This window comes from Balaenoptera ricei, chromosome 14 (assembly GCF_028023285.1).
Source record: "Balaenoptera ricei isolate mBalRic1 chromosome 14, mBalRic1.hap2, whole genome shotgun sequence".
NCBI lineage: Eukaryota > Metazoa > Chordata > Mammalia > Artiodactyla > Balaenopteridae > Balaenoptera > Balaenoptera ricei.
In genome coordinates, this window is record NC_082652.1 from 10,342,260 (window position 1) to 10,364,697 (window position 22,438).

The 22,438-nt window shown below is 46.5% G+C and overlaps 1 protein-coding gene across 1 annotated transcript in view; it reads right to left on the minus strand.

Moving 5' to 3' along the window:
- Positions 1–22,438, minus strand: part of CCDC60 (coiled-coil domain containing 60) — a 173,996-nt gene that overhangs the window by 11,547 nt on the left and 140,011 nt on the right. Inside the window, exons 6-12 of the mRNA XM_059895217.1 lie at positions 21,038–21,128; positions 16,755–16,989; positions 9,724–9,808; positions 6,554–6,625; positions 3,806–3,868; positions 3,027–3,149; positions 935–1,066 (exon numbers count right to left, since the gene is read on the minus strand). Of these exons, the coding sequence (XP_059751200.1) occupies positions 935–1,066; positions 3,027–3,149; positions 3,806–3,868; positions 6,554–6,625; positions 9,724–9,808; positions 16,755–16,989; positions 21,038–21,128 (801 nt within the window). The remainder of the gene's footprint in view (positions 1–934; positions 1,067–3,026; positions 3,150–3,805; positions 3,869–6,553; positions 6,626–9,723; positions 9,809–16,754; positions 16,990–21,037; positions 21,129–22,438) is intronic.

The following is a 22,438-nucleotide window of genomic DNA, read 5'->3' on the forward strand; positions in this document are numbered from 1 at the left end:
GGGGTTCAGGTGCAGGTGACGGCAGCAGTGGTATCTCATGAAAAAAAGGGTTTTTTTCCCTGATTGCAGAAAAAGTTGAAGAACTTGATCCTCCATCATACATTCTGGCTGCTCATATTGCTTTATAGTTGTGATATATATTTATATATTTATTCATGTCTCTTTGTAAGCTCCCAGTCTGCATTATTAAAATTGTTGAAGGGATTCTGGGTACATTTTTAGGCTTTCCCATCTTACTCGTAGATCTTGATTTACTCACCCTGACAGGATGGAGCTTTGGGAAATCAGACTCCAATTTTATATCGCTGCTAAGCATAGAGACAGGTCAGCCAGAGGTTTAAATCCTAACGTTTCCTTGTTTGTAAAGTGGGGGGTTGATATGTACCCTTCGGGATTTTTGTGGGGAATAAAATAGATAATTTATGGAAATTGCTTAGGAGAGTGTCTGCCAGCCAGTAATCACTCAATTCACATTGCTTTTTGTTGTACTTATTGTCATCCCTATGCTGGGGCACAGGGGTCCTGGGATATGCCTGACTGGCTTTGTATCTTTAAGAGTTAAATTATTTGGGGGAATATAGTTCTCCCCCCATAGACCTCAGAATCTGTAGAATTTTCAGATTGGTTTGCCTCTTCTACCTCTCTTATAGGAGATAGCTTGGATAGGACTTCCATATTTGCAAGCTGAATCAAACAAGGTAAATATGGAGAACACAGCTGGGTAGATTATCTGTAGTTCAGGAACTGAGGGCTTCTTGCCTGGTTGTACTCTGGATATAGCCTGGTTTGGGGGGTGGTACTGGTGGCCAAGGACAGTTCTGGAGTGATGCCTCTCTGTGTCTTGAAGGATAATGGGATCAAATGTAATTTTGTAACACCACTGCCCCCTTCACCCACTTCAGGGACTGTCTTATCTGGCTCTCAGGATATTTACCAGTGGTCTGCAATTTCTTCTGCATCTCCTTTTACCATGGAGATGTGGTGTCTCATTTTTGCTACATCCTTTTGGAAATTTGAGACAAGGTCAAAAGAACGGAACTTCTGGAGACCTCTTTCTTCTTGGCGCCTGCATCACAGGTTGTATGAGAAAGAGGAAGAAGAATCAGATACTCTTCTCCTTTAACCATCCTAGCTGCCCTTCGAGATCTGAGTCAAACACCTTTTCCTTCTTGCGGTACTTCTTAACCCTCTCCTCTCAGCCACTCTAATATACAAGCTGGCTTTGGGCACAAGAGCATATAGCTCTCTCCGAGGTCCTGAAATGCTCAAGTCTCGCTAAATCCAGTCACTTTTCAATCAGCCCTCATTCTCTCCCTACTTTAGATTGTATTTACACGGCTTTCTCATCTGTAAAATGAAGGATAATAATGATTCCTAGATCCCAGTGGTGAGGAGGAAATGATAATGTGTGTATAGTGCTGCGCTTAGTGCCAGACACACAGTAGGTGTTTAACTCATCTTGGTTCCTCTCTTCCCCATTCCCTTTATCATTTGGTGTATATGTCCTCTCTCTCTACAGAGACTATATTATAAATATAACCATGTCCTCACCTATATATTATGAATTTCAATGGCTTCCCATTTACTCAGAGTAAAGTCCTCTGAGTGACTTACCCTCCAAGGCTCTGGATTATTCAGCCCCTACATCATCTTCCAGCTTTATCTCTATCCTTTCCATCCCTTTCCTCCCAGCATTTTATGGTTTGGCTCATGAACAAAGTCTCTGAGATAAAGTTCAACCTCCACAGCTGGGTTAGGAAGGCCTTTTATGATCTGGCCTCTGTCTATCTCTCCGCTTACCTTGTAAACAACCTAAGCCCCAGCACACCTGACTACTGGCAGTTTATGGCCCACTGTGCCCCTTCTTGCCTCTGGGACTTTGCTGTTGCTTTTCCCTGGAACTCTCTTCCCTCCTACTGTTCCTGTGTGACCGTCTAGATTTGAATTCCACCTTTACTATTAATACTTAACCAGCGCGTGGCCGTCGACAAGAGACATCTTTGAGCCCACTTTTCTCATCTGTAAAATGGGTCTAATAATAGCACCTATCCCACAGGACTGTTGTGAGGCCCAAGTGATAAAAACAAAGCTCTTACACCCATGTCTGGTACATACTAAGTGCCCTGGAAATATCACCTATTTTTATTAAGCTGAAAATATTGTTTCCTCCAGGAAGACCTTTCTGATTTCCCTTGGCCCTTTCTGTGTTCCCTTAGCCACCTCCTTATTCCCATGCTGGCCCTCATCACCCTGTGTGGTAATCGCCTCTTTATTTGTCTGTCTCCCTCACTAGACTGGGAGCTCCCAAAAGGTAGGGGCAAGTCAACTTTGAACCTGTGGCCCAGAGCAGCTGGTCCCTCCACGCTGAGAGGGTGAGAGGGCAAAGGGTCATCATGAAACCTTCGCTGAATGGATGAGTTCACTGGGGTAAACAGTCACCGTAGTCAAGGGGTAAGGTGGGAAGGGAGGCAGTGACTGGCTTGTTAGAATAGAAAAGCTTCCAGTTGTCTGCTGCTGCTCTGAAAGTCAACTTCCAAGTCTTAATCATGACATGCATGGCTGTGCATGATGCAGAGCTCACCTACCACTTCCTCCTCCTCTTCAAATGTTCTATGTCCCTTCCTACCTGGGGAGTTTGTATGCACTTTTCCTGCTGCTTGGAATGCCTTTCCACCTTCTCACCATACCACCAGCTCCTCTTCATGTGTCAGGGCTGAGCCTTAACATCACCTCCTTAGAGGGGTCTTCCTGGATTATCCAACCTGCATTAGGATCCCACGGTTTCTCCCTCTCTCCGAGAAGCCTGTTCTCTTACTGTACAGTAATGATCATAATTTGTACCTATAAATTTATCAATTCAGGTATTTTGTCTCTGCCCATATTTTCCAGGAGACTACAAGTTCCCTGAGGGCAGGGAACAGGTCCTTCTTGTTCCCTGTTATAACCCCAACTCCTAGCATCTGGTGGGTACAGAGTAAGTGCCAGATGAACATCCTTTGAGTGAATGGATGTATGTGTGCCCTTACTTCATGAGGATTTCCATCTTGTCCTGTAGACAGAGGCCAGCCTCTTGGGCCACACTGTTAAACTTGGCCCTCATGGCGTTACACACCCCACTCTTGCAGTGGATGATGTCACGGTTGGAGCGGCTGTGGACACAGATGAGAAGGGCTTGGGGGACGGAGCCCAAGGGACAGACCCATGAGGCTGGCCTCCCCGGGCCCCAAGGTGCTGTGCAATAATACCCACCCAGGTTCTCCACCCTCACTGGAGCCTCCTTCGGCACTCCCCCGGAGGTAGGGAAGATAGATCTTCCCCAAAACATCAGGCTGGTGGGTCAGGCCTTATTAAACGAGCCCACAGAGAGACATCTGGTCTCTTCAGCCCAGCAAGCGTTAAGGATGGTGTGATGGAGCTGGGAGATTCAGGTTCAAACTCCCATACCACCACTTTTTAGCAGTGTGGCCTCTGGTGAGACATTTCACCTGCCCAGGTTTCAGTCTGTTCCTCTGTAGAATGGGACAGCACCCCTGGCTCATAGGATTGGTTTTGAGGAATAAGCAAGATAACGAATACAGAATGCTTTGCCCGGCGCCAAGCCTGAAGGAAGAACTTGTTGCCGGTGTCTGTCTGGTTGCTCAGCATCTTTGCCATGAGCCCCTTGCCCCGGGGGTCCTTTGTCCTTCAGGTGTGTCTATGGCTTCAGGGAGTCTGGTGTGCACCGGGTTATTTCTACACCCCTGGGAAGATGGAGAGTTGCCACGGTCCCTCTTGCCTGGCATCTTCCGCTGCCCAGCTGGCCTACCTTTTAGACTTCTTCTGGAGCACCTGGGAGTGGCTGTCTCCACTTGTACTGCTGGATCTGTCACTGAAACACAAAGGTTGGTTTCAAGTTGCCTGGAGCCTTATTTTTCCAGAAAGGGTGACTTTAGGGCCCCCATGACACCTGCTAGCCGCCAGGATTCAGGTGAGGGCGGTGGTTCTAATCGAGGCATCAGAAATAGAACTCGGTGTGCATTTCCCCCCCGTCTTGGCCTTTACTCCTACCGGACACACTGCCTGGACAATCCTCGTTTCTTCTCCACCTGCTCAACTCCCACCCTGTCACATGGCCTAGAGCAAGTTCTGCCTGCTCTGACTCTCCAAGTCCAACTGTGACCTCTTGCCTCTGCATACTGTTGGGATGACGTATCTTCTGGATCCCAGCTTCATCTGTATAAAATCGGTCTCTCCATCTGGAGGGCAGGTTCATTTTGGACCCTCCCATCCCCCTCTCTACACTTGTCAGCACTTACCCTGGGGCTGAGTGCAGACCTGCTGAGGGGAGGGTCGAGTCCTCCTGGGCACACTGTCTGTGGTGTTCCCGGCCCCAGGCCGCCCCTTCATTCAAGGCTTCTCTTCTCTACACTGGACCCTGGTGCTGAGCACCCACCGCACTCAACCTTGGAGGCAGGCAGAGCTGGGCTCAGAGCCCAGCCCTGGCACTGCCTCCTCCCAGGCTGTGGATAAGCACCTCTGCTCTGGATCGTCAGTTTCCTCATCTGATCAGTCAACTCCTGGTGCCGTTTGACCCTTTCTGGGTGGGGGTGGGGGGGGGTGAATTCCCTAAGCAGCTGCTGCCTCCTGTGACTTTGCCTGGCCAGGGTCCCTAGATGGGGGTGAAGGTCTTTGCCCGTGCCCATCCCCCAATACATTCTTCCAGCTCCTCCTTCAGTGGCCTGGGCCTTCAGCATCAGTGCCCAGCATCTTCTCTCACACGCTGCCTCCCTTCGTTTCTCTAAACATCTGAGAAACTGACTTGACTGCTTTATCTGTGTGCCTCTAGAGGGTAAGACTGTTTTCCTTATCCCTGTGATGCGTGGCTAACCCTTCCCTTCCAGCCCTGTGGCAGGCGGGGCTTCTTCAGGCCATTTCCCAGACCACTCCCCACAGGAAAGGGCCCGGCCTTTGCTGCTTCTCCCAGAGGCTCACTGGACTAGACCTAGAGGCCTTAGGTCTGGCAGGCGATGCAGCAAGCCCTATCCCACCGTGCTGGGAAGCAGAGCCCTAGTAATAATACCCAGAAGGCCATGCGTCTGGATTCCACCCAGCTGCCCCAACCTCTGCTGCTGAATTCTTTGGGGGAGCAGGCTGGCTTTGACCTTCCTCCTGTAGACGGCTCTCTTCTAGGGCTGATAGTGTGACTTGGCGGGGAGGCAGGAGAGGAAGGAAGCAGTGTTATTAGCTGTGATAAACAAACAACAACAGAAGACCCTTCTGCCTGTCTCAGTCTCCCCTCTCCTTGGCCCTCCTTGAGTTTCAGCCATACTGGTCTTTGCTCAGTGCCTCTAAGCATCCTCCTACCTCAGACCCTTTGCATATGCTATTCCCTCTGCTCAGAACACTATTCCTACTGTTCCTTCTAGAGCAGGCACCGTAGGCTCTACAGGGGGAAGGCATAGGAATCACCTGGAGAGATTGCTCAGAATGAGAATGCAGATTCCAGATCCCAGCTTTCCCAGCCATAGGCTACCTAACTGTTCTTTTTTCCTTCAGGTCTCAGCTTAAATGTCAAACTCAGCCTTGGTTAGAACCCTGGTGCTCAACATTCACCAAATCCTCCATAATCCTCCTTCAGAATGCTTTCCACAGTCCTGATTATACAGCTACCTCTGTGGGGTTATCTGATAAATGCATGACTCTCCTATTAGAACAGCAGTTCTCAACCACAAGCGGGATCCAAGGAGTCCATGAATGCAGATGGAAAACAACAGCTCACATCTTTACCTAGCCTTTCACAGAAACGGAAATCACCATTTTTACACATCACGTTAAGATTGTGGTAGATATTTTGAAAAATCATTTACACTTGACACTAATCCAAAATTACAGTAGCTATTAGACCTGCTGCTAAGTCTTACTGTATAAGGTATTGCTAAAGAAGCTCATAGATGACTATATAGCTCATGTTTGGTTGTAATAATGTAATCGATATTACTATAGATTTCTTTGTAAACCTTTGTCATTTAGAGTCTGCATTTGAAATTCAAGCATTTTTTCTGAAAGGAGTCTGTGAGCTTCCTCGGATGGTCAAAGAATCTATGACACAAAAGGAGTTATGACCCCAGACCAGACAGTGGGATCCACCCATGTGGTCAGACTGCTTCTGTCTTGTTTGCTGCTGAATCTCTAAAGAGCTGAGCACAGTTCCTGGCATACAGCGGGGACTGAGGAATATTCTATAGATGAATAAACAAACTGGGGGCAGACCTTTACCTCCCCCATTACAAGTCACCCAAGTAAAAAGGGAAGAGGTAGTTCTGTAACATACCCTCCCCACTTCATCCCTCCACTACCAGAAGATTGTAACTTTATGGTATACGATTATTGGGGAGAAACGGCTGAATACTCACCCCCAAGACCTGGGAGTTAAGGAACTTATTTCCAGTGAAGAAGGAAGAAGATCCCCCTCCCTGCCCCACTTTCCACGGTCTGGTGAGGGGCATCTCTGCAACGCCACCCATAACTGTGCGGTGCCTCCTGACCCACCTGCTATGGCCCCAGGCCTTCCTACCTTGATTTGCGGGTGGTCTGCATGTCTTTATAGGCAGAATCGCTCTTGTTTTGTCTGAGCATTGACAAGATACTGCAAAGCAAGATGAGTCACTTAATAAGGCGCTGAACAAATGATGCTCCCCAAGGCACTAAATATCTATGGGAGAATGGAGAGTTCTCCTTCTAGAGCAGGGATCCTAGGCTCTACAGGAGGGCATGAGTCACCTGGAAAAATTGCTCAGAATGAGAATGTAGATTCCTGAGCCACGCTCCCAGAGATCTGGATACATCAGGCCTGGAGTGGGACCCCAGAAGCTGCATTTAAAACCACACACACACACACACACACACACACACACACACACACACACAGACTTCTGATGCAGGTGTGCAGAGAGCATACTTTGAAAACCTTAGCATTTCCTGGCATACCATGAAATAATGCCTGCTTGAAGTGCCTGTTAAAAAATGCGGTTTCCTCTAAGGATTCTGATTCAGTGGGTCTGGGATGAAGACCAGAAATTTGTAGTTTTCACAAGCGCCCCAGCTGATTCTGATCTTCAGGGACATTTGTAAAACACTGCTAGAGGATTTTAAGAAAAGGTCATCTTCCTAGGTGATGTTATGGTCTGAATGTTTATGGCCCCCCAAATTCATCCCAAGAGGATGCTGTTAGGAGGTGGTGGCCTTTAGGAGGTGATTAGATCATGAGGGTGGAACCCTAATGACTGGAATTGATGTCCTTATAAAGCAGACCCTTGAGAACTAGCTTGTTTTTTCTACACGTGAGGACACAGTGAGAAGGCAGCCGTCTGTGAGGAAGAGGGTCCATGCCGGACGCTGATCTGCTGGCACCTCGATCTCGGACTTTCCATCCTCCAGAAACTGTGCGAAATAAATGTCTCTTGTTTACAAGCCACTCAGTTACGGGATTTTTATTATACCAGACCAAATGCCCTAAGACAGGTGACCAGAGGGCGGTCTGGCCCTTGAGGCTGAGGGCTGGGAGAGAAGGCTTTCAGGGGTTCCTAAAACCCCCAGAATTCTACGTCAGTCTTGATGGGAGCAGACTTGCTGTCTAAAGTGAAATAGGAATCTACATTTTTAAAGTGAGGAGGGCAAAAGAAAATCTGCAGCTTCCCCTAATTGTCTCTGGGCAGCTCCACAGAAAAGCCTTCAATATTTGCTGCCTTAGCAAGGGATTAGGGAGATTTTTCTCCTGGAGGAGAATTGAAAAGGATGGGAAATTTCAACAGGTTCTCGCACTGTAACCATGGTTATTTTATCATTAAAGTGAATGCAGAGGCCACGTGATGAGTTCTGTGAGAAGCAGGTTCTTGTGTGGTTTTGTCTTTGAGGAACTGAAGCAGGTCACTCCTGGCCATCCTTCTCCATCTACCAGATGGGACCATGGTGCTGGGTATTGGTTAATCAACCTGTCTCAGCAAGTGGCTGCAAAGGTTCCACAGGATGCTGTATGTGAAACAAAACTAACAACCACCACCGCCACTGTCACCAATTTTTGTGTGCTTACAGTATGCCAGGCACATGCTAATATGTTAAATGCATTATCTCACTAAATGCTTCAAATGACTCAGTGATGTAGACATTATTTCCACAACAATAAAAACACTTTACTAGGAAATTATCATTTAATTCTCATTACAGCCCTTCGGGATAGGTTGTTAATGAGCCTCACTTTACAGAATTGGAATCAGGCTCAGAGAGGTGAAGCAACTTGCTCAACAGCACACAGCCATTAAATCACGGAAATGGAGATTGACCCTAGTCTACCTGGTACCACCGCCAGTGCTTTGATGAAACACAATCTCATTTTACAGACGAGAAAGCTGAGGTTTAGAGAAAGGCTGAGGGACGTGTTCAAAGGCACTAGGTCTTGAACCTATGTCGGTCTGACTCCAAAGCCAGTATTCATGGCGTGAGTTCTTGCAAAGGAAGGAGCCTCTTGGAGCTGATGCTTCATCGCTGTCATCTGTCTTTAACGCTGATAAATCAGGCGCAGCGACCGGGGCCTTAAGGGCCAACATCATCTCTGAGAGCCTTCAACGCCACCCTCCAGAGCCCCGGTGTGAGATGGGGCAGCAGCAGCCAATTCATCATTAACAAGCAGAGGCGGGTGTGATGCACGTGAACGTGCTTGGTGAACCCTAATTGTGGTAATAACAACAACCAGTAAGTCATAGCCGGCATCCCAGGAGGCTGAAGGCGATGATGAACCTCTCCAGTGCCTCATTTATTCTCAGGAAGTCATCTGCTTACTCTGAGGGATCCACACTTGGAAAGGGAACTTCGGCTCTAGCCTCTAAAAGCTCTCTGAGGCTTTTAGAGGTCAGAAGTCCAGTGGATAGGGCTTTCCGCCGGAAGGAGGACACCTCAGGTTCAAGTCTGACTCTCTGAGCCAATTACATTGGTTGCCGGCTTGAAACTGCAAAGGATTCTTTTTGTTCCTAGGATAGAAATCAGAATCCTAGAGGTGGCTTCCAAGGTCCCCAGACAGACTTATATCTCTGCCCATCCCATTTGGGAAGCACTTCAGTTCCTTGAAGGTGCTACACTCCCTTTTGACCATGTTTGCACATGTGCTGTCTGCAGTATTCACTCCCCTTGCTGGCTCTCCCGGCTACCCCCCAACGACTGTGGCTGGTGAGCTCTTTCTCATGCTTCATCCAAAATCTCAGCTTAAAGTTTCTTCTTTGGAGGGAACTTCCCTCATCCCCATCCCCATCCCAGACTAGATCAGATGCCCCTATTATGTCCTCTCACAGGTCTGAGCTTTTCTTTCATAACACTTCCTGCAGTAATTAGTACGGTCCATCCATATTCATAAATACTCACTAGAAGAATGAATGAATAACCTTTGGGTTCCTGGGAAGCAGTACAGCGGAGTGGATAAGAGAACAGTTTTTGGAATACGAAAGATTTGGATTCGAGTTGTGGCCTTACCATTCGTTAGCCTCTCTGAACCTCATTTCCTTATTTGTAAAATAAAGACAATAGTACCTACCTTGTAGGGTTGCTGGAAGAACTCAGGGAGGTGATACACATGAGCAAAGTACACGGTTCAGCGCTTGTCACAGAGGAAATGCTCCACCATTGGAAACTGCTGTCCTTAATGTTATCACTATGAGGCTGACATCCTTTATTTGCCCAGGTGTCAAAAGAACATACCTGGCCGCTTGTTTCTGCATCCCATTTGCCATTGTGACCGTTCTCTGAGCATCTTCCCAAACCATCTCCAGGAGCTTCTGCAGATCTGATGGGAACACAAGAGGTCACTGTCTGCAGGACTGCGCAGGTCACGGCCCAGCCCCCAGGCCGATATCCCCTCTGCTTTGGCATATTGGGGAGCCGGAGAAGGATTTGACCGGGGTCTAGAAGTCTGCAGGTTGCAAACGTGACTCCTCTGCTTCCAACCAGTGACTGGCCATCTCCTTTGGGACGACAGCTAAATTCCTCCCAATGGCCTGTGAGGCCTTGAGGGTCTTGGCTGCGCTTTCTGTTTCCTGTTTCATCTCATTCCTCCTGGCCGCAGCCCCCCTCCACCCCGCCCTTAAACACTCTTCTGTAGCCTGAGATAACTGTTTCCAATTCCAAGAAGAAATCAGCTTGTCCGGGGAAAACCCTCTCTGATCCCAAAGACCTGAAGTTCCAAACTGGTGATCCACAGGCTGATTCTAGCTCATAAATGTGTTTGATTTGATTTGATGTAGATGCTCAAACTTTTCAAAACTGGAAGTTTTCACATTACAAATCTGGGCCTCCAGTTTCCCCGGAAAAGACTCTGAGGTGGGGCTCATCCCATGCTGATGAGGCCCTTTAGACCTTCCAGTGCATTCTCCAGCTCCCCATGGCTCCCCCCACTCCTCACTGCATTAGTTGACTTGTATATTCATACTTCACATTGTCGCTTTTTACACAATGTAGAGATATTTCTTTGTGCCTGACTTTATTGTGGGTTGACTTGTGTCCTCCCAAAAGATAATGTTCAAGTCCTAATCCTCAGTACCTCAGAATGTGAATTATTCATATTCTTATTTAGAAATAGGGTGGCTACAGGTGTAACTAAGATGAGGTCATACTGGAGTAGGATGGGCCCTCAATCCAATATGACTGGTGTCCTTGTAATAAGGGGAGAGAGACACAAAGGGAGAAGATGGCCATGTGATGACAGAGGCAGAGGCTGGACTGCTGATGGGTCTACAAGCCAAAATGCCAAGGCTTACCAACAACTACCAGAAGCTAGAAAAGGCAAGGAAGGGTTCTCCCATACGGATTTCAGAAGAAGCATAGCCCTGCTGACACCTTGATTTAGAGTCTAACCTCTAGCACTGTGAGACAATAAATTCCTATTGTTTTAAGCCAGGAAATGTACTTTGTTAAGGCAGCCCTGGGAATCTAATACATGGACACTCTTAAAAGTTGGAAAATAATATATATTTGGAGTAAGCTAGGTGCTTGAAGAAAAGTGGGAGAGGGGAAGTCCTAAGTGTTTTGTACAAATACAGATGGCAATCAGTTGGCACCGTGCTTGTCATACAGGCGTCTCTGTCAATATTTGCTAAATAAATAAGTAAACGACTAAGGAGAAAAAAAGTAGGAAGTGTTTGGGAGACTATGAGCTAGATGTGGAATATCAATGAAGGAAGACAATGCCAACATGGACACTTTTCACTCTTTAGTAGGCGCCTGTAGTCAGCTCAAGGTCAAGTCTCAAAAGCCATACCTGGAAGGGTGAAGCCAGTGCTTCCCAGGGCCATTTGTGTCCAACCTTGTTTGTGAATGCAGTCACTGGGTGCTAGGGAAAGGGTGCTCCCCTCAGTGACCTGGGAGCCATCTAGGCTGTGATCAACATCAACATTTAGCCATTTTCCACTCCACCTTCCTCATTCTCAAGTACTGACGGTTTATCTTCCTAGTAACTGGTGGGCATGATTCCATTTGACCTGAATCTGATCTTCATTTTTGTCTTGTCATGCCCACCTTCCCTACTGCCACGCATCCCAGAATCCTTGGTGTGTGTCCAGAAGCCTATTAATGAGGGAGCTCTGGATGCTTCCTCCACTTTCTTCCCTTCTCTTGGGGACCCAGCAGCACCAGCTGATCACTCCCCCACTCCTGCCCCCACCCGGAAGCAAACCAGCTTAGTGGGTGGACACCAGCAAATGAGCCCAGTGACCTGGCACGTTGGGCAGCTCTCCTAGAGAATCCCCTATAAGGCTCCATATGCCATTTAATGCACCAAAGGTTTTTTTTCTGCTTGCCAATAATGCCTCTGGGCAGGAACGGTGCCCACCAACATCAAGCTCCGCCCATCACATAGCTGAGGTTGGATAAGTATGAACTAGAACAAAGCCTTGGGACTGTGAAGCCCATGTCTACCCACCAAGGCTCGTATCTACCCACCAAGGCCCACGTCTACTCTCCAAGGAAGGAGAGGCTTGTTTGGAAAAGGTGCAGGTGCCACAAAATAGAGTTTCCCTGAGGAAGACGGTCTTGTGATGGACGTCCGCACTCAGAGGAACCTGCTTGGTTCCCAGTGCCCGGGGCTACGGGGATGCCATTACCCAGTGCTCTGAGATAACGGCATCCCCTGTTTCAGATGCCAAGTCACACCCCTAAAGAAAAAATTCTAACTCCCTTCCTCCACTGCCGATCCCCGGCCTGCCTAAGAATCCCCCTCGAGAGCAACTATACCCATTTCTTCCTCTCTGTTGGGGGGAAAGGGAGGAAGTCCTTTTGTTGTATGGGGTTGTTTCAGTGGCGGGAGGGGGGGCATAGGACAGTAGAAGGCATAGGACCCCTCTTTCTGAGTTACTATTTAAGTGAGTTTCTCCTCCAACAGTTCCAAGACTGGAAGATTCAAGACTGGCGGAAGGAATGGTCTGGGCTTTGGCTCCTCTGGAATCCCTTGGCCATTGATTTGGGAAGGGACCGTTCCACAGAGAGGCCACGGCCTGCTGTCCCCAGTGATTTGTGTCCACAAAGACTTCATTATGCAGCCAGCCCTGGAGATTAAACCTTGGTCAGATGGTGTGTCTCTTAGAATAGGATTCATGAATTCAGAATCAATTTGAGGAGGTTTTAGAAGGCAATGAAAGTCTGGGAAATTAATCTACTTTTGTTAAGGCTCTGACAAATGCAATGGAGGTTAAGGTATAAATAGAGGAAAAGGGTGAGGAGGCTGAGGGAGAAGGACTTTCTCTCCTGGATGTTGGGTCTCTGGTGGGAATACATCTCCCAGCCATTTCTGTGCACCTGCCGTGTGCCAGGTAGAAGGTGAGTAAGACATTGTTCCACGCCTGAAGGGAGCTCACACTCCTTTCTCCTTTCTTTAGTAACAGAAATATATGTATGCATATGTACTTTTGTGTCTGTGTGTGTGAGGGAAGCATTTATTAGCCCAACTTCCCAACATCCTTTGTAGCTAGGTGTGCCCCTGTGAGTAAATTCTGGGCCATGAGATTTTAGGAGAAATACTGTATGAAGCTTCTGAGAAGACTGCTTAAACTCAGCTGGGAGTGAGCACTTCTCTACTTCACCTACTTCCTTCTGCTTCCCTTGTAGGATGTGACTCTGATGACTGGCATTCCAGCAGCCATTTTGGACCATGAAGTGATCCGTGGTGGAGAAGAAAGACAGAAGGAAGTAGGATCCCTGATGATCTTCTGGAACCACCCTATCTCTAATCTGTAAGAAAAATTAATTTTTATCTTTTTTAAGCTACTATTTTTCAGGTCTCTGTACCTATCAAAAGAAGTTCCTACCTGATACAGTGAGATGTAGTTGTAAATTAAAATTAAGTACTTAATACAAGCAAATACAAAATACTAAGAGAATTGAGAGAAGGAGAGTCAGGGAAAACTTTACAGGGGAGGGAATATTTGAGCTGGGTCTTAAAGGTTGAATAGGAGTCCATTAGACTGAAGGGTTGGAGGTGAAAGGGCACCACAGACAGAGGAGGGCATGAAAGAAGGTGCATTGTTTAGGAGGAGAGAGTTTTTTGGTGAGGCCGGAGCAGCTGGTATAAGGTGTGACATGGCAAGAGCTGAGCCCACTATAGGCAGCCTGGGACAAGATCAGACGCAGTGTCTTAGAGGCAATGGGGGGGTCACTGAAAGATATTAAGCTGGGAAGCACTACGTTAAGTTTTTAATTTAGAAAGTTCCTTCTGGTTCAACATGGAGAAGAATCTGTAGGCAAGGGAGGGTAAGACAAGAAGCAGGAAGGTTAATTAGGAGGCTGCTACTGTCATCTAGATGAGAGGTGATGAAAGCTGGACCAGGGCTCCCAAACCTATGTACTTACAGGGAGCAGATACCACAGGCGAGTGACAAGAGCCAGTGTAAGAAAAATCAGGCTGCTCTCTTGGTCTTTCATTTCCCACTTTTTCTAGAGACTTGGGTAAAGCATAGAAATTAAGTGTGACATGAAAGCCAGACTGCCTGGTTTCAAACCCTGGCTTCGTCACTTATTGGATGTGTGACTTTGGGCACATAACTTAACCTCTCTGTGCCCCAATTTCCTCATCTGCAAAACAGGTATAAAAACTTGTTGTGAGGACACATGCACACATGCGTGCACACACACACACACATATACAGTGCCTGACACATAAAAGTCGTCTTAGGGTTAGTTATTGTATCATCATCATCATCATTCTAAGACAAACAAGAGGGCAAAGGAGATGATAAATGGGCATGCACTTGGCCAACTGGGAGCAATGTAATGACTGGGAGTAACAGGGAGTGGTGGGGACTGTAGAAAACTAGAGAGCACATGCCCCACCTAAGAAGGGCAGCTCCAGTTGACTGTTGTCATGCAGGGTTGCAGGCCCACTGTTGCCACAAAAGAATAACTTTTTTAAAATCAGAATTTTGATGTCCAATCTCTCAATCTTAAAAAGTCACTCCTACTTTTTTTATTTTTAAACAAAGCCTTGTGTGGTAAACAAAACACAGTCTGCAGGAACCAGCCCATATGCCCCAGTTTTCTATCTCTAAACTAAGACAAAAGCAATAGGAATGAAGAGGGTAGGGTTCAAAAGAGCTTTGGGAGATGGCACTGACTGGAGCAGGCAACTGGTTAGACTGGGAGTAGGAGTAGCGTGGCCGTTAGGGAAGGGTCTGTGGTGTCTCGGGTGCCTGGAGAGAGGGCACTATTCTCCCCTCCCCTCATTGCCAAGTCTCTTCCCCCTCTGGTCCCTCCTTCCTTCAGCTCTCAGGTTGCCACTGGGAGAACCATATGTGAACTCTGGGACTGAGGCACTTCTTGAAGCTGGGGACTCTTCTCTGCTTGTCTTACTTGAGAGCAAGGTTTTCAGAGTTAAGAGACACAGAGCGGACACAACATTAATAACCACACACAGACCTTTGAAAAGAAAACCAGGTCTTGTTACCCCTACACTTGCAACCTTCCAGAGCCTTCCTCTTGCACTTGGAATAATTCTGAAGTCCTTACCTTGCTTTACCAAGGCCACGCATGCTCTCACCCCTGCATCCCTCCCCAGCTTCGTGTCTTCAGAAACTCAAATGTCAGAGCTGAGAGAGGCTTTCCTTGACCACCCTGTCTAACCTAGCTCCATTCCCACCAATAGTCTCTCTCTAGCCTGAGTCTTGTTTTATTATCTTCCGATCATGTATTATCTGCAATTGGCCTGCTATTTATGGCTTTCTTGTTTATGTCTGCTTTTTCCTTGTAAAATATAAGCTTGGGGAGGGCAGGTACTGTCGTTCTCAGTTCCAAGAACACAGTAGCTGCTCAATAAATACATTTTGAATGAAAGAAGGTTCAAGAAATCCAGAAGAGTCATACATCTGATGATGGTTTATCTCAGTTCCTCTCCATCTGCGATACTACTTCTGTTCAGCAAACAGCTTTTCAGGGCTTAGAACTTTTCTTGGTCTCCTGTTAACAAGGGGGATGGTGGAAAATTTTCTCATTGGCCATCATTACTATGAGTCCTGACCACTTACTGAACTTTTGCACTTTTGCCCATTTCTGGCTTTGATAATCGGGGCCCTAATCAGGCTTTCTGGTTTACCTTGACCTTTTTTTCAACCTCCTTGTATCTGTACTAAACCTGGTCCAGCTTTGGTTGCTATGGGCATTCTAGATTGTGTGAAAGAACACTGGCTGAGCAGGCAGGCCTCAGCTTAGGTGGCACTGAGGGGACAAAGCATGTGGGGATATGGCAGAGAAGGTGTTTCATGCACCAGAGTCAATAGTTCTGCAGTGAGCCTGCCTCTTTCATGCCCCTTTCTCTTTCTTCCTTCTGCCTTCTCCATCTTTCTGCATAAATCCTTTCTTTTCCTGTCTCCTTTTACTATACAAGCTCAAGCCAGAAAGTCCTGAAAATGAATTTTTTACACGACTTACGGAATCCAGTCACAATTCTATCTGGTGGAGGTCCACAGGTTCCCCCTAAAAGACTGTGCAAAAACATGTATGTGTGTATGCTTGCATTTTTTTCCTAAAGAGAGGCCCATAGTTTTCAACAGATTTTCTAAAGAATCTGTGTCCTCAAAATTGTGAACCATTGAAAAGGCTTGTTTCAGAGTGGGGGTCACAGAGTGATACAACTTCCCTATATAAAATATCCAGAAAAGTCAAATTTCCAGAGACAGAAAGTAGATTTGTGGTGGGAAAGGAGAGGGACTGCCAATGGACATGAGGTTTTCTTTGGGGTTGATTGAAATGTTCTAAAATTAGATGGTGCTGTTGGTTATACAACTCTATAAATTTACAAAAAAATCATTGACTCGTACACTTAAAACAAGTGAATTTTATGGTATGCAAATTATACCTCAATAAAGCTGTTAAAAAAAGTAGGCACCGAATTTCAAAAACATAGTATGAAAAAATGTAAAATATCTTATCAATACTTTTTTATATGATTACATGTCGAAATGACAATATTTTATAAATTGGGCTAAGGAAAATATACTATTAAAATTTTTAAAAAGAGCAATTGATGACCATGGGCTGTCTCCCAAGTAGAAATGGTTCAGAGTAACCCAAGTTAGAGTATATTTCTGATCTCCACTGAGGGAAAGCAAAGGGGTCCATGGAAATTGAACAGAGCTAGGGGACCCGTGTGTCTCCTTTACCTGAGTGGGGTGAAGGCGGAACACGAGGGGCTCTTGATATCTGGCTTCAAGGCAGAGTCAGGGCAGATTGGTCAGATCTACGGTAGGACTTACTGACATGCAGAGGTTCTTCTTCAGGCTTCGCCGAAGACGATTCATTGTCCTCAACATCCTTGCTGCCTGTTGCCTGGGTGATCACACTCTGGGGCTCATCTGAGCCCGGGTTCACGGAGACCATGCTGCTCTGGGGGGATGACCCTCCACTTGTCCGAGACAGACTGAGGGTGGAGCCTCGCCGGCTTGGTTTGCGGCTGGTGACGCGTGCTACAGGAACCTTGAATTTCTTGGTCTGAAGGAAAGAGAAAATAAAGAGGGATTTTAGAAAGGAAGGAAGGAAGGGAAGAACGGAGGAAAAGAGGGAGGAAGGAAAGAAGAAAAGCGAAAACCTGGCTCTGAACGTGAATTCCTTTTGGCTCTTTCCAAACACCATGAGACATATTTTGGGTCTGGAAAGACCTTCTGTCACAAATCAAGATAATTTATACATGTGTTTATTGAAAGCGAGTTTGATAGGACTTATTCTACTCAGTGAGTGCAATGGTTGCCCAAGTAGTCACCACAGGAAGCCAAACATATATTCCAATGATGTTGCCATGGACGACAACGGTTTTTCACTTTTCTTTTGTAATAGTCATCAGAGTTGATTTTTAAACTGGGGGAGGATGGGTCTAATTTCTTTAGCTGCATCTTGGTTTCGACCCCCAATTCTATGTATCAACCTCTTGTTCACCAAATGACACCTGGGACTCAAAGAATAAAGATTTATGTTCACTGGGGTTTTCTGAAGAATACAAGATGGAGAAAATTCTAGGCTTGACATTCAGGAGGTGGAGGTGAGGGATGCAGATTTGTCTGATGAGGGGGCACTCTTGGGGGGAGGGGGGAGGAGCCACGATGGAGGTGGGTGGGAAGACCTAGATGACAAGTCCTAGGGGGTAAAAGGGGGTAGGTAGGGAAAGTCCTGCGAGAAGAATGGGGATTTTTGGAAGGAAAGAGTCAGAGTGGACAGGTTACAGGAATGTGTGTGTGTCTGTGTGGGTGTGGGTGTGCGTGCGTGCGTGTGTGCATGATTGGTGTCACTTCAGAATGTACTGTGTGGGCTTACGTCTTCATTTAATTCATGATTCATGTCTTAGGCTTCCTAACTTGCCCTAACTTGCTCAGCTGCTCCAGGATAAGAGCTCAGTGAGGGTCTGGGCTACAGTTTGCACTCCATTAAAACAGAAACAATTTCATTTGAGAACATTTGAAGTGAAAGCCCTTGGAGGGCAGTCCAAGGTCTTCTCTGGATGAAACTCATAGTGTGTGATACCTGAGGGAAGAAGATAAGGAGAAGAGGCAGCACTGAAGACCACACAACATTTAATAAATATCTAACAGGATGGAGAGAATTGTTTTCAGCAGGACTCACCTCAGGGAGTCCACTGTGTGTGATCAGAAGTAATGTTTTGATGGGCCACCTCATGGGGCCCTGAGTGTAGGTGGAACCTCCCTGCTCCGGAAGAGTGGAGGGATTTCTTGCTTGCACAGGGCAAGGGGAGGGTGGGGGAAGAGAGACGGAAGAAGGTTGTGGGGCTTAAGATGTGGTACCTTCCTGGGAACGCCACCTCCCCCAACGTATTCAGTGAAACTCTACACAAGTGATGGAACGCTTCGGAATGTGATAGCCTGGGGAACTGGAGTTCAAACTGGGTTTAACCGGATCTCCAAGGGAGCATGGGAGTTACAAAATGACTGTGATAACGAAAAAGCAAATGCCAAAAGTTGGCATGTTCTTCCCTTTGATAAATTAGGGGCTTGATGCAATGTCCCCTTTGTCCTGGCATCGCAACTGGACAAGAGCTTGCCAGACTGACAGCCCCTCTGCCCCCTGCCCCCACAGGGAGAGAGAACGTCAGCGCTCAGGGATAATACCTGTAGAAGGCAACTCTTCCTGCCTCACCTGGCACGACATGAATTCTTCACTCTGGAAACCACACTCTTTACATCAATGTCATTTTTGAAGGCTGGACAGATTGTGTCACCAGGGCAGCCTGGAGTCTTGCAATGAGCACCAGACTCAGAGCCAGGGGACCTCAAGGGGGCCCTGAACAAGTCACTCTCCCCTGCTTCCGTCCCCTCGTCTATACAACAGAGAGGACGGGCTGGGATGATCTTAGAAGAGCTTTCCATACCCAGAGTTCTGTGTGCATCTTCCTTGCATTAGGATTTCATCTTGTGCTCCTAAAATTACCATTAATTAAAGTTCAATTAACAGTCACAGACAGGAAATCCAGAGTGAAGGGCTGACACTTCTCATTAATTGAGAGTGGCAGAAAAATAAAATGTGGGGGGAAGATGTGACAGGCAGTTTCAGCATCCTGCTTGCCGTTTACTGAACTGACTCTCCCTGAATTGACTTAAATCCCCAAATGCTTCTTCTCTATGTTTTGTATTTCACTCAGGAGTGGTATTAACTGGCTGCCGTGTTGCACCTCAGGAGGGACTGCTTTTTTGGCAACAAAGGAAAAGATTTCCCTGAATGATTCCTTATACTTTCTTAGAAGCAGGGGTTTCAAACTGGTGGCCCATGGGGAGACATGTTCAGCTGCCCAGAGTTCTACAGATTGGGGATATCTTTATATAAGAACTGAGGTTACTGGTCTCTCTTGAAAATGATAAGCCCTGGGTCCCATTTTCACATGGCGAGATGAGTAGAACTAAGCAGAGGTTCTTCCCTTTAGCTGTGCAGGAGAATTCCTGTTTGCCACAGACCTCACCACTCCCTACTGATTTACCCAGCCTGATTTTTTTCATTTATGCCATTTGTCCGGCTCTTAATGATCACTGCCTTGGCATTGACAAGCTCCACACATACAGAAGACTATCAGGTGCTGTGGAAGTTGACTGGAGCCTCTCTTTCAAAGTCCTTAATTTACAGGTGAAGAAACTGAGGTCAGGAGAGAGGAAAGGACTTCTCCAATGCGATGCAGTGAACAGAGTCACAGTGGCTAAACTAGGTCTCCTGATTCCTAATTCAGTGCTCCCTCATCCTCGGAATGGACCACACTACAGCCCAGAGTTTGATCTACAAACTCGCCCGGGGGGAATTCAATTCAGTGAGAGTTCAAGTGCAGTGATTCACTCTTCCCTCCTCCAACTGTTGTTGTGAATATTCCTGAAGGACATTTTTTTAAAGGTTTGTGGCTCCTGCTGCTTTTTCTGTGCATCTCTGGAGACAGATACACACGATATCTCCATAGCAACTTTCTGTCATAAAAACAAAGGCTCTCCTTCTCAGATTTAGAAGTGCCCTGATGAAACAGCAAGAAAACGGTGAAACTTCATGAGGGGCAATGATAATCATACCAGGGAGAACATGCTTTTGAAGAGCTCAGTGTTTTAATAAACAGGGTTTAGTAAACAGATCCAGGATTAACTCTTGGCTCTGCCACTGCCCAGCTGTGTGGCCTCATGCAAATCACTTAACTTTGAGCCCTAACGTTCTGCTCTCCTACCTGGAAATAAGAATAGTGCCCCCATGGGGTCATTAGGAGGACAGGACTGGCTAATACACCTAAAGAGCGTCCTTAGCACAGAACCTGGCCCACTGTAATTCTGTTAAAGATTGGCTTCTAAAAATTATATAACCACAATAATGCTCAGCATTTTCACATTTTCAAAGTGAGATTGCATACTGTTTCCTGGGGTTCTTTACTAATGTTAAGAAGTGAGCAGAACCCAGCATTATATCCATTTTGTGGGTTGGAGCACAGGTTCAGCAAAAATCTCATTGTGTGTTCTCTCAACTGCCTTTAACTCTCTACTCTTGCCGTTATTATTATTGTGGTGCTTGTTTGTTAAGTGGATGAGTTTGGGGGTTTTGGGGGTTAGGAATAGTTTTGAGTGAAAAGAATAGACCACTTGGTTTTCTCTTAATAACAAACACACGTTCTAGTTTGTAGAAAACCCTGTCTGTTCAATCACTCACTTCTTATTTTCTGACTGAGTTTAAAAAAAAAAGAGAGAGTGAGAGAGAGAAATGATTGTTATTGATTAAATATAGAATGAGTGAATCCATTTCCTTCCAGTGACATCTTATTAGGCAGCTCCTCGGCCACCCCTTCCCTCCTGCGTGGGGTGGTGTCCAGCCAAATGACATTTCTTCTACAATCCCCAGATAAGCATTTTAATTAAAATTTATAAAAACCATCCAACAGCATGAGGTTCTGACTTCCCTTCACTCAAGAGAACCAACTAGAAAAAAAAAAATCCCATCAGAGAGAAGACTGGCCAAAATGCCTCCCACCCAAGTTGCGGCTGGTAGCCAGGCAGCAGAGTCACGTGCTGACGGTTACCTTCGGGGCTGTGATGAAGTGCTCCCACCTCTGTCCCATGGACTTGTCCTTATTGATTTTTTTTACTGTGCTCTTGCTTCCACCTGGGTCCCTGAGTGAGAAACAGCTTAATGAGTTTTCCGTTTCTAGAGCCTCAGTTTATTACAAGTACTTTTAAGAAATGCAATAAATGGATGATGGATGGTGGCTGTTCCCTGCTGTGATTTTTTTCCCCCCTCCTATACTCGGGAAGCAGTGGAAGGGACAGTTCTCCACAGCCGGGTCTCGCGAGTGGGAATCGAGGTTAGGAGAGACCACCGCTTACTGGGTAGGGACTGAGGGAGGTGGAGTGTATTTGTACACATTCCGCATCTGTTTGCATTTTGGACTTGGTTGGGTCCTCTCGTAGACTCCAGGGCAGGTCTGCGGTTCCTCTTGGGGGTGAATTGAAAAGCGTGTTCATTTCCAAATCTCTGCCTGCTCTGGTGCCTAAGGGTCCCACCATCTGGGCCACTTCTGAGTAACGCACAGAGAGAATTACTAACTTTGCTTGGGCGGGGGGAGCTTATAGGGTGCGTTGCACAACGAAAATCACTGGTTTGGAGTTTATCGAGTGAAAATTCTATACAATTCTACATGCAAGACGCTTCTGTGCATTCTCGCTGAATTATCTCAACAAAACCTTGTGATGCAGTCATTTATCATCCCATTTTACAGATGAAAAAAACAAACTCGGGGTCTTAAGTCACTCATCCAGGTGCATATTCACAATGAATGTAATGACCCTCACTTGCATGGGTCCCGCCAGGGCCCTGTACCTAATTTTGTATTTTAACTTTGTATTCTTTTTCTTAAAGTGCCCCTCTCCCCAATTAAATAAATTTCAGGTCGCGTGAAACCTGGATCTTCCCTCATGGGTTGGAACTTTCTGGGTATGAGACTGAAGCCCCAGCAAGTTTGGATGGTGACATACCTATAACCCTTGATCTGAAACCTGTGGGACCGGATGTGTTGCCAAATTCAGAACCTTGGCATTTTGGAATGGAAATATGCTGCATGTGTATCGTACGTTAACATAATCCTTCCAGTGGCGTCTCGGCAGCATCTTATAATCAAACACATTAATATTTCTGCAGTGATATATATGAATATTTACCCTAGGTGGGATAAAGACCATAAATAGCTTCAAGTTTTGCCACCAAATCAGTTTGGTTCGTATCAGATTTTGCTGTCAAATTGAGTTATGGAAAAACTGAGTTTTCAGAGCCTTTTGGATTTTGGACCTGTGGCTATGGGGTGGTGGATCCCTGTTGATAAGCAAGCTCTCTCAGCGACCTCTACCTATCTATGTACTGACTGATTGATCTATTGACCTCTCCATCCATCCACCCATCCATCCATCCATTTCTTTCTTTATCTCCT